This window comes from Suricata suricatta, chromosome 5 (genome assembly GCF_006229205.1).
Source record: "Suricata suricatta isolate VVHF042 chromosome 5, meerkat_22Aug2017_6uvM2_HiC, whole genome shotgun sequence".
Lineage (NCBI taxonomy): Eukaryota > Metazoa > Chordata > Mammalia > Carnivora > Herpestidae > Suricata > Suricata suricatta.
In genome coordinates, this window is record NC_043704.1 from 40,645,728 (window position 1) to 40,658,040 (window position 12,313).

The window sequence follows — 12,313 nt, forward strand, 5'->3', positions numbered from 1 at the left end:
AAAAAAAAAAAAAAAAAAAAAAAAAAAAACCATAAAATACCTAGGAATAAACCTAACCAAAGATATAAAAGATCTGTATGATGAAAACTATAGAAAACTTACAAAGGAAATTGAAGAAGACACAAAGAAATGGAAAACATTCCATTCTCATGGATTGGAAGAATAAACATTGTTAGAATGTCATTATTACCCAAAGCAATCTACAGGTTCAATGCAATCCCCATCAAATTGAACCAGCAATTTTCTCAAAGCTAGAAGAAAGATCCTAAAATTTGTAAGGAACCACAAAAGACCCTGAATAGCCAAAAGAATATTGAAGAAGAAACCAAAAGAGGAGGCATCACAATCCTAGACTTTAGCCTCTACCACAAAGCTGTCATCATAAAGACAGTATGGTATTGGCATAAAGAGAGACACATAGACCCATGGAATAGAATAGAGAGCCCAGAACTGGACTCACAAGTGTATGGCCAATTAATCTTTGACAAAGCAGAAAAGGCTATCCAATGAAAAAAAGACAGCCTCTTTAACAGATGGTGCTGGGAGACCTGGACAGAACATGCAGAAGAATGAAGCTAGACCACTTTCTTACACCATACACAAAAATCAACTCAAAATGGCTGAAGGACCTGAGTGTGAGACAGGAAACCATCAAAACTCAGGAGGATAATACCAGGAAACAACCTCCTTGACCTCAACCACAGCAATTTCTTACTTGATACATCCCCAAAGGCAAGGGAATCAAGAGCAAAAATGAACTATTGGAACCTCATCAAGATGAAAAGCTTCTGCACTGCAAAGGAAACATCATGAAAACTAATAGGCACCCCAGAGAATGGGAAACGATAGTTGCAAATGACATAACAGAGTAAGGGCTAGTATCCAAAATCTACATGTAACGCACTCAAATTCCACACCCGAAAAACAAATAATCCAGTGAAGAACTGGGCAGAACACATGAATCGACACTTCCTCCAAAGAGGACATCCAGATGGCCAACAGACACATGAAACGATGCTCAGCATCATTCATCATCAGGGAAATACAAATGACAACCGCAATGAGATACCAAGTCATGCCAGTCAGAGTGGTTAAAATGAATAAATCAGGAGATTATAGATTCTGGCAAGGATGTGGAGATGGGCACCCTCCTCACTGTTGGTGGGAATGTAAACTGGCGCAGCCACTCTGGAAAACAGTGTAGAGGTCCCTCAAAAAAATTAATGATAGAACTCCCCTTTGACCCAGCAATAGCACTGCTAGGCATTTACCCAAGGGATATAGGAGTGCTGATGCATAAGGGTACATGTACCCCAATGTTCATAGCAGCACTTTCAACAATACTCAAATCATGGAAAGAGGCTAAGTGTCCATCAACTGATGAATGGACTAAGAAGATGTAATTTATACATACAAAGGAATACTACATGGCAGTGAGAAAGGATGAAATCTGGGTATTCGTGCAACATGGATGGAACTCAAGGGAGTCGTGATAAGTGAAATAAATCAGGGGAAGAAGGAGAGATACCATATGTTTTCAGTCATAAATGGAACAGGAGAAACTTAACAGAGGACAATGGGGGAGGGGAAGGGGGAAAAATAATTGGGGAGAGGGAGGGACGCAAATCATGAGAGACTCTTGAATACTGAGAACAAAGTCAGGGCTAAAGGGGGAGGGGGGGCGGGGAAGGGGGTGATGGGCTTGGAGAAGGGCACACTTGTAGGGACGAGCACTGAGTGTTTATATGGAAAACAACTTGACAAATAAACTATAAAAGAAATAAATAAATTGGTATCTGAATTCTAGTAGTTAATTTTTTTAAATACATAGGATTAAACTTTAATTATACATATCATAAGCCCTTATACAGTCCTAATCCTTATGCGTATTTTGTCCAACGTAATTCTTCACTAACCAAGAAATCAGCAACTCATTGACTCTTCTCCACAATCCTATAACAAAAAGTGGCATTTGGTTTGTCCTTCAGAAACTTCTCATTCAATGTTTCTTACTTTTTTTCTTAACTATGACATAAGACTGGGCTAATGCCAATCAGCCTACAATCACATCAACTGTAGAGGCTTTCATTCGATATGTTTAAAATTAGTGTGGGCAATCACAGTCACGGCTGTCAAAGGCCTTAACAGTTATTTAGCTGTTGCTAGACTTTAATTAAATATTTGCTGTTAGCAGCATTTGCTGTATTATTTAATATCTAGTGGAAACAGGAATTTTATATATAAATTTGATCCAATAATACACATACACATATTATTATTGCTGTTCATATATAATACACATGCGTGCAAACACACATGTAATAATTATATTGCATGTAAGTTCCAGTATATTACAGCTACATGTACACATGTAACACATGTATACACTCACATATACAAATAATACACATATGCCCTTATAAATATATATACCTGCACATATAATAAAAAACAAGTAGATAATTACAATTTTAAAAATTAGTATAAAGTTTTTAACTAGGTATTTTTCAGGTTGTCAAATCTTTCAGATAATTCACAAATTAAAAACGAAAGGCATAATTAGACACGTTTTCCTGACTCTTCAATATTAAAATTTGCACCTCAAATATGACAAGTACTTGCTAGCACTTTATAATCTTATGGAATTATATAAGTAATATAACACGTCATTTCCATGACAAGGATTCAAATTTCATCATTAAATTTTCTTCTATTTCAATCCCTTGGCTTTTTTTTCAAAAATATTTTTAGGTGCATATAGATAAAGTGTTTTATTCTATCAGTGTTCCATGGCATTTAAACTCCTGAATACCCTCATAGGAAGGATTTTTCTTCATTTTAAAAAAAGAGTTATATAGTTTCATCTAAGTTCTGAAAATACTGTTTTATACCCATAAACATAGAACCTGGTCTTTGCCCTTTTATTAGTAACATTATGACTTTCCAATGTCCATCACCTTTAAAAGTACACTTGGGTTTACAACAGATCAGACAGCCGTTGCCCACCGACGTGGTTTACCACAACCAGTCAACCACGTCCCCATGGGGTATTGTGGTGGCAAATTCTGGGCCAGCCACCAGATTCATACCTTAACTTTAATTAATAAATCAGGCTTACTAAGCTTGATTCTTAATACTAGGAACATGAATCATATATTTATGATATATAAAAAATGAAAAGACATTAATTATTGCCATTAATTATTACCTAGAAGTTTAATGTTGATACAAGCATATGAATACTCAAAACATAATTTCACCATGTCCAATGGTAGATAGGACTCAACATTTTTTGAGAGATGGAATTTTGTGATTTATATACAACAGGAACAACACTTAAAATTATTCTTAAATGATTAAGGATAATAATTTCATATACTATAAGTAACATGCATGTATCCATGTGAATATATATACTATACATACAAGTTTAGACTGGAAGCTGCCTTTTACTATTGACATTTTCAGGATTTTATTCACATCAATTTATTGGGAAGTTTATATTCTTGTTTAGTAGAGTTATGATAGTGTCATGGTTAATTTTATGTGTCAATTCAACAGGGCCCGAGGGTGCTAAGCTATTTGGTCAAACATTATTGTGGGTGTTTTGTGAGGGTGGTTTGGAATGAGGTTAACACTTAGGCTGAGTAAAGATGGGTAGACTAAAGCAGCTTGCCCTTCTCAGTGAGGGTGGGCCTCGTCCAATCAGTTGATGGCCAAGTCCTCCCTTAGGTAGGAGGGAATTCTTCCTGATGATCTTCAGCCTGGGACATTGACTTTTTTCCTCCCCTCAGATTCAAACTGAAATGCTGACTCTTCCAGGGTCTCGAAGCTGCCACCTTCATACTAGAACTATGGCATTTAGCTCATGCCTCCCAGACTAGAGCGGACCCATCAGTTCTCTTGGATCTCTAGCTGGCTCTGAGACCTACTGGCTCTGTGATTATGCGAGCTTATTCCTCATAATTAATTGTGCTGGAGTTCCGCTCCAGCAGGTCCAGGGTTCTCTGAGGGATGGATGGTGTTGGTGAAAAGGACGGATGAGAGAAACACAAGATTCTTTCTGATCAACAGGCAGGCATCTCTGCACTGACTGAGACTCAGCTTTATTTATGGTCAAATGTATGGGGAATAGCACAGACACGGCATTTGCCTTAGACAATGATTTCTGATGATAAAATTCTTTGATAGGTAACAATTTACCAGAACATAGATCTGTAGAAGATTCATGCATAATCTTTATCAGTAGTGATTGATGTAAGGGATTTAGATGCTAATCATCTGGGACAGGAAGGTATCCTCAGCATTCAAATATAAGACAATGTTTCTAGCATAGCAAAGGCAAAAGGTAGTTCTTTGTGAGCAGGGGTCAATAGCCTGTTTACTTGAGAAGCATAAGAAAAACAGGATTCTCTGGAAATGCAATGGTTGCTTCCATAATCACAAAAGAAGAAGTTCCTATAATAAGTTCCTCCCCAAGGTGCAATCAGCATGTATTAGGGCCAGAATAAGGGGACACGTTACTCCATATGCCAATCAACAAGGGGCCTTGTTGGGGGGGGAGGGTTGGTGATCAGGCAAAAACAACTGAGAGGGTCATCATCTGATGGAAGGAGACCTTGCAAACCTGCCTTAACCTCACAAGGAGAATTCTCAACTTGTGAGTCAGAATGGCTCCCGACAACAAATCCATTTCATCTTTTGAGGCATAATAGCATATACATCGAGTTTAGCTTTTTATTATTCATTATCATCAGCATTTTGATGTATTTCTGAATAGAGTCTGATGTGCTACTTCCCCGTGTGAATTTGGTGACATTTACTGACATTTGATATTCAATTATATTTTTCTAAATATGTCTTTAAAGTTACCTTCTTTCATGCACTGTCTGGTGTACATTTGATATGAAAGCCATGCCTCATTCATGATGTCATGAAGTAGGATTTAAATCTCGTGTTTTTTTCAAGTATTGGTGAAGGATCAAACTCTACATGTAAGCACTGCAATTTTCTCTTCTCTTTCTCTCTTTTCTTTGCTATAGGATAGCTATGGAATTGAGCAAGTTGTGAGTTCCAGCTATCGGTGGGACACATTCTTTACTTTGTAATGTTTCTCCTCAGTATAAAGTCTGCGATCCTGAGTAGGGTTGAGCAGTCATATACATTTAACTACATTCTTTACATTTTACGTTTTTTCTCCAGGATGAATTCTGTGATGTAGAATGAAGCTTCAGCTGTAACTAACATTCTCTCCAAATTCTGTATATTTGCAACATCTTCCCTAGCATTCCTTCTCTGATCAGGAGTCAGGGTGTAGCAGTTCTTAGAAGTCTTGGCACATGCTGTCGTATTCAGTGGTTATTCTCCAGGATCAGGTTTCCAATGTGAAGCAAGGGGTGAACAGTCCACAAAATCTTTCTCACAGTCTTCAAATTTGGAAGAGTTGCTCCAATATGAATTCTGTGATACTGAGTAAAGGTTGAAAAGTGATTAAAGACCTTACTGCATTTTTTACATTGGGAAGGTTTTCATCTAGAATGAATTCTGTGACGTCAAGTAAAGTGTAAAAGTCACGTAAAGATCTAGCCATATCCTAACATTTGTAGAGTTTCGATCTAGTACGAATTCTGTGAAGTGGAATAAGGTGAGTGGTGGATAAATGCCTTGGCACGTTACTCACATTGCTAACATTTCTCTCCAGAATGGATTCTTTTATGTCTAATAAAGTGTGCGTGCTTGGTAAAGGTCTTGCCACATTCGTTACATTGGTAGGGTTTCTCTCTAGTATGGATTTGGTGATGTTTGGTAAGGCTTGAGTGGTGAGTAAAGCATTTGCCACATTCTTTACATTGGTCAGGTTTCTCTCCAGTATGGATTCAGCGATGTTCATTAAGGTCAGAGGGCAAGTGAAAGGTCTTTCCATATTCATTATATTGGTAAGGCTTCTCTCCAGTATGGATTTTGTGATGTTTGTTAAGGCCTGACTGGCGAGTAAAGGACTTACCGCATTCCTTACATTGGTAAGGTTTCTCTCCAGTATGGATTCTGTGATGCATGGTAAGGGTTGAGTGCTGAGTAAAGGACTTGCCACATTCCTTACATTGGTAAGGCTTCTCTCCAGTATGGATTCTGTGATGTTTGGTAAGGGTTGAGTGCTGAGTAAAGGATTTGCCACATTCTTTGCATTGGTAAGGTTTCTCTCCAGTATGGATTTTCTGATGATTGTTAAGGCCTGACTGTGCAGTAAAGGATTTGCCACATTCATTACATTGATAAGGTTTTTCTCCAGTATGGATTCGGTGATGTTCAATAAGGGCTGAAGTTCTCGTAAAGGCTTTTCCACAGTCTTCACATTGGTAAGGTTTCTCTCCAGTATGGATTCTGTGATGTTTGGTAAGGGTTGAATGGTCAGTAAAGGATTTTCCACATTCTTTGCATTGGTAAGGTTTCTCTCCAGTATGGATTCTGTGATGATTGTAAAGGTTTGATGGGTGAGCAAAGGATTTGCCACATTCGTTACATTGATAAGGTTTTTCCCCAGTATGGATTCGGTGATGTTCAATAAGGGCTGAAGTTCTCTTAAAGGCTTTTCCACAGTCTTCACATTGGTAAGGTTTCTCTCCAGTATGCACTCTGTGATGTATGGTAAGGTTTGAGTGTTGAGTAAAGGATTTGCCACATTCGTTACATTGGTAAGGTTTATCTCCAGTATGGATTCTGTGATGCATGGTAAGGTTTGAGTGTTGAGTAAAGGCCTTGCCACATTCCTTACATTGGTAAGGTTTCTCTCCATTATGGGTTCTGTGATGTTTGGTAAGACGTGAGAGTTGGGCAATGGCCATCCCACATTTTTTATGTGTGTAAGGTTTCTCTCCTGTACGGATTAGTCTATGTACATTTACTGATGAGGCATCATTAAAGGTTTTACCACCTTTTTCACATTCGGAGGGTTTCTCTCCAGTGTGCACTCGCTGATGTTGAATTAGTGCTGAGTGCCTGTTGAAGGCTTTGCCACACTCCTTACAATTGTAACCTTTCTGTCCGGCATGGATTGTCTTATTGATTTGTGGTCTTGATGACTGACTAAGTATGTTCCCAGGTTCATTGCATGTATATGGGCTTTTCCCCAGATGAATCCTCTTCTGATCACCAGCACTGGAGGACTGGTTAAGTATTTCCCCACATGCGTCATATTTAGAGTGATTCTCTCCTAAATGTATACTCTTACGTGTAATGAGGTTGGCGCTTGGATCAGAGACCTCCCCACATGGATGCCATTCACCGTCGTAGTCTGGAATAGGAGTCCCCAGGTATGCTTGAGGCCCCCCACTGTCCCCATCCTTGTTCCGGTCTCTCATTAAGTGTCCATCCTCAAGGGCACTACCTTTATATCCATCCATTGACCCTCTTTGGATAGAAGTTCCTATAAACGTCTCTGAAAGGAGGCTGTCAGTTTCATTTGGAAATACAGCTGAAAGGGAAAAATGAAAGTAAAGGCATTCCACTTGCTACTCTCTGATGCATAGAATTAGAATTTGTCATACAAAAAACTGAAATCAGAAAAACTCAACTTCAGGAAAAAGGAATTACTACTTTTCTTTTTCTTAAAATACTTTACTTTTTTAATGTTTATTTATTTTGTGAGAGATGGAGAGAGAGCGTGAGAGAGGAAGGAATAGAAAGAGAGAGAAACACAGAATGTGAGGCAGGCTCCACTCTCTGAGCTGTCCGCACAGAACCTGATGGGGGACATGAACCCACAAATGATGAGATCATGACCTAAGGTATAGTTTGACACTTGACTGACTGAGCCAGCCAGGAGCCCCAAATCATTAGTAGTACTACATCACTCAGATTGTATCTTAATGTAATCCCCATCTTTTTAAATAATGCTATTGTTGGCATATTTTTCAACTTTGCTGTTGTTTGTATGTTTAGAAATGAAAGGCTTTGGGGTGCGTGGGTGGCTCAGCGAGGGTTGTGTGTCTGACTCTCGGTTTCAGCTCAGGTCGTCATCTCATCGTTTGTGAGTTCCAGCCCACATCCTCGTCTGCACTGACAGTGTGGAGCCTGCCTGGGATTGTCTCCTGTCTCTCTGCCCCTCACCCCCTCTCTCTCTCCATCTCTCCAAGTAAATGGGAAAAAGAAAACTTCACAAGAAATGAACGTTTTTGCTTGCTTGATTCTGAAAATTGAGTTAGACCCTTAAATTCTGTGTAATAATGACTTTTAAGTGCTAAATACACAGGGGCTTTCATTAGAGATTTCCGGGGTAGATATTGATGAATATACGTTGCAATTTTCGTCTGCATGAAAACCAGCTAATAAATGAAAATAGGCCCTCTTTCATGGTTACACACTGAGATTGTAGTCTTAGAGCTACAGAGGTGGGTAGGTGGCTCAGTAGGTGAAGCGTCGGACTTAGGCTCAGGCCTCGATCTCAGAGTCTATGAGTTGGAGCCTTGGGGAGGACTCTGTGCTGACAACTCAGAGCCAGGAGCCTGCTTCAAATTTGGTGTGTCCTCTATTTCAGCCCTCAATGCCTGCTCTATCTTTCAAAAATAAACCTTACAAACGATATTCAAAAGTTTTTGATACAATGAATCATAATGTAATCTCATATACAACTACTCAGATCGTGAAAGCATATATGACAAAGTCATAGGAACTTCCTATTATACATGACAAAATTATTCGATGATTAAGAAAAAATGAATAGAGATTTTATTATAGGCTGCAAGTCTTGAATTTTAAATGTTCTATCTCCCTTGTGACATTAATTTGTGTAGAAATTCTAGGAAAATAATTTAAATTATTTTACGATTGAGGAATGGAACATGTAGAGTGGAAATTTTGTATTTTAGTTAATACCATCAAAAATGAATTTTTCTTACTTTTTGTAAGTTTACTTTAATTAATTTTTAGAGAGAGACCAAGTAGGGGAGGAGCAGAGAGAGAGGGAGACAGGATTCCAAAGTTGCGCTGTGCTGTCATCACTGAGGCCTGTGCGGGACTCAGACTCACTGACTGTGGGATCATGACATCAGCTGAAGTCAGATCCTTCAGCAACTGATCCACACATGCGCCCCAAAAATGGAACTTTTGAAGTGAAATGAAGGGTTAGATTTTCTCATTTTAGGGAGGTGCTTTATCAACGGATGAAACTGGTGGGTCTTAATTTTCTATGATTAGGATTAAAGCCTCCATATATTGGAAAGCATTAAGCAGAAATTAGATGGGCTCTGTCTCCTGTTCCTGGGATTTCTGCACCAAATCCCAATATGCCTACTGCTACCCTGACGCACTTCTCACTCAAGGCAAACACTCAGAAATGAATGAATATAGACTTCCTCAGAAACACAGAGAATACCCCAAGCCCTCAAAGCAATGGAGAGCCAATGAGATTATGGAGGCCCTCAGTGTGGATGTGAAGGACCTTTAAGTGGAACTGAAGGTGAATCCTTAGAGATTTGTGACAGTGCAATGTATTGGAAAGCAGATGTGCCTCTGTGAAACATATTGACATAAAACTAGGCTTTACAAACTGATTTCCATTCCAGAATGGCTGCTCAAATCACACTGTATGGTCTTTCTTCATCCTTCACATTTGGACCTCACCTCTGTCATCTGCCTCATTCATTCCAACTTACCTGGGTATGAGGCTACTGTCTCCTTTCTCTTCACATCCCATAGCTCCCTCTTTTGTTCCAAAAAGATGACCAGGTCTGGCTTTGACACAACAAGACCTATTTGTTAGAACAAAAGAATAGCGGATTGCTGGAGATTCTACCTTTCAACCCAGTATTGAACTCAGTAGAGAAAAAAGGACATTCTAGAATTCTGGAAAATCATGCCCAAATGCTGTTGCCCAACAGTCCCTTTGGAACACACAGGGTGGATTTCCAAGTTTCACATCCTGATCTCCACTTCTGAGTCTTACCACTACCAACATGAGTAGAAATTCATATTGAAGACGGAAATATCATTTTATGCCACTCAATACTTAGAAATGTCATCCATCTATGAAATGATGATGTGACTCTAAGGAAGGGAAAACTCACCTGAAAGGAAACATCATGAAGACTTTCCTCTACATCTGCTAACCCCTCCTTCTTTTTTTTCTGTAGGGATTTGAATCCCAGGCATGCAAGAGAAAGCTTCTAAGAGACAGTCTCCACAGGAAGGAACAAAACCCCTGAGTGGGGCTTGGGAAATCTAGAGGGAGTTAGCCTCACCCAAGAAGACGAGGTGTCCGTAGGTCTCGAACATCACATCTCTGTACAGTTCCCACTGACTGTGGTTCAGGCATCCCCACTCCTCCTGAGAGAACTCGATGGCCACATCCCTGAAGGTCAGCAGTCCCTGCAACAAACACCACAGTTACCATGTGGACACAGCAGGAGGTCATACTGGTACCTAAGATGCAAGAGGGAGATCATGTCACCAGCTGGACCCTGCGACCCGATCTGCACTGCTTACCTGCATGTGCCCACAGGCCTCAGTCCCTCATTTTCTTAGCCTCTTATTTACACCTCCCTTTTACTGCAGGAAAAACACCCATGAGCTCAGTGTGCACTGGTGAAATACATAAGGTAATGACTGCCCTGGGGAAGAGCTGAAGTGGCTCAATTTGGGCTTAGCCCCTGAGTTACATCTATGCAGATGAACATCAGAGTAAAGCATGGAGTGAACACAGGTACATTTCAAAAAAGTCTATTTCCTGAAAGAGAGAGCACGAGTTTGGGTGGTGCAGAGAGAAGAATTCCAACCAGGCTCCACGCTCAGGCTCCATGCTCAGGAAGAAGCTTGACTTGTGGCTTGATCTCAAGACTGTGAGATCCTCACTTGAGCCTAAATCAAGAGATGGAAGCTTCAGGGATGGAGCCACCCAGGAGCTCCCTTCGACCTCATTTGAAGACTTAGATCACGCCCCAAGGAGGAGCACAACTGCATTTACTATGTAACAGACAGAAAATGTATAGAACTGTGTTCTTAAGGCTCAAGTGCAATTGTATCCCCAGGTATCCCTTTCTAAATATCCACCCAAACCCTAAATACACGGAAACCATTCTGGGGCGCCTCAATGGCTCAGTCTTCTGCCTCTTGGTTTCAGCTCAGGTCATGATCTCACAGTTTCTGAGTTTGAACCCGCATTGGTGCTGATGGTGCAGGGACTGCCTGAGACTCTCTCTGTGCCTCTCTCTCTGCCCCTCCTCCACCCTCTCTGTCTCTCTAATAAAGTTAATTAAAAAAAAAAGGACACCATTCCCCTTCCTCTATGAATCTCCAGTTTTTAAGTTATACCTTGTGATCTCCTTATTTCTTGCAAATAAATTTTTCTTTGACATCCCTGCATGGTAGAATTTTCATGATTCATCAAGGACTAAATTCCTGTTAGTTCAGTTACGTTAGGAGTACTGGGTTTGGCTTAGATGAATTTCTTATTTTCTGCAGTAAGACAATTGGGGACACAGTATTATGCTCTAATATGTTCTTTAACTTTGAGGTAAATATTGGTTTATTCAAGAGAATTTGTAAAATAAAGGCGTCAACACATGCATACACACTTTATTTATTTTTTTTATAGAAGGGGAGAGAAAGCGCAAGCAGGGGAGGGTCGGAGAGAGGGAGACACAGAATCCAAAGCAGGCTCCAGGCTCTGAACTGTCAGCATTGAGACTGAGGCAGGGCTTGAACCCATGTACCATGAGGTCATGACCTGAACCAAGGCACACGCTTAACTGACTGAGCCAACTAGCCACCCCCTAGGCATACACACTTTTGCATTCTGCATTTACATCAATGGCACAGGTGGTGTCTATTTGTAAAAAAAAAATAAATTTGTGACTGTTTAGTTTTGAAAGACAGTACATGTGTCTATTATATTAAACTATATTTGCGATTGTCTATTTTTGAAGGAGAGAGAGAGACAGACTATGAGCAGGGAAGGAGCAGAGAGAGAGAAAGACACAGAATCCAAAGCAGGCTCCAGGCTCTGAGCTGTCAGCACAGAGCCCAACACAGGGCTCAAACTCATAAACTGAGAGATCATGTCCTGTGCTGAACATGGAAGCTCAACTGAGTGGGTCATGTGGTGTCTCTTTCTTAATGGAAAGTTTTGATGAGTTACAAATATACTTAGCATATTCTACCATGAATCAGAATTCACAGCAGTGCAATGGCCATCTTATTAAAATGCAGATTCTGTTCAGGAGTTTTGGGAAAGGTCCCTGTCCACATTTCTAACAAGGCAGTAGTCTTTGAGTCAAGGGATACATATTTCAATAACAAAGAGGAAGAATTCAGTGACAAG

The 12,313-nt window shown here is 40.0% G+C and overlaps 1 protein-coding gene across 1 annotated transcript; it reads right to left on the reverse strand.

The window, feature by feature from the left end:
- Window positions 1-5,876: 5,876 nt before the first annotated feature.
- LOC115291116 (zinc finger protein OZF-like) lies at window positions 5,877-10,485 on the reverse strand. The gene is made up of 5 exons (XM_029938689.1): window positions 10,480-10,485; window positions 10,236-10,362; window positions 9,664-9,746; window positions 6,893-7,055; window positions 5,877-6,808 (listed from the first exon to the last, which is right to left on the reverse strand). Exons 1-5 carry the CDS (start codon window positions 10,483-10,485, stop codon window positions 5,877-5,879), a joined length of 1,311 nt encoding a protein of 436 aa, XP_029794549.1.
- Window positions 10,486-12,313: the final 1,828 nt, after the last annotated feature.

Excerpts from the sequence above, each read along its gene's own strand:
- LOC115291116 (XM_029938689.1), bottom strand. Across the intron at positions 9,747-10,235 it reads CGGACACCTCGTCTTCTTGG|GTCTTGTTGTGTCAAAGCCA; the intron begins GTGAGGCTAACT and ends TCTAACAAATAG. Across the intron at positions 7,056-9,663 it reads TGAAGAGAAAGGAGACAGTA|ACAATCCATGCCGGACAGAA; the intron begins GCCTCATACCCA and ends CAAATCAATAAG.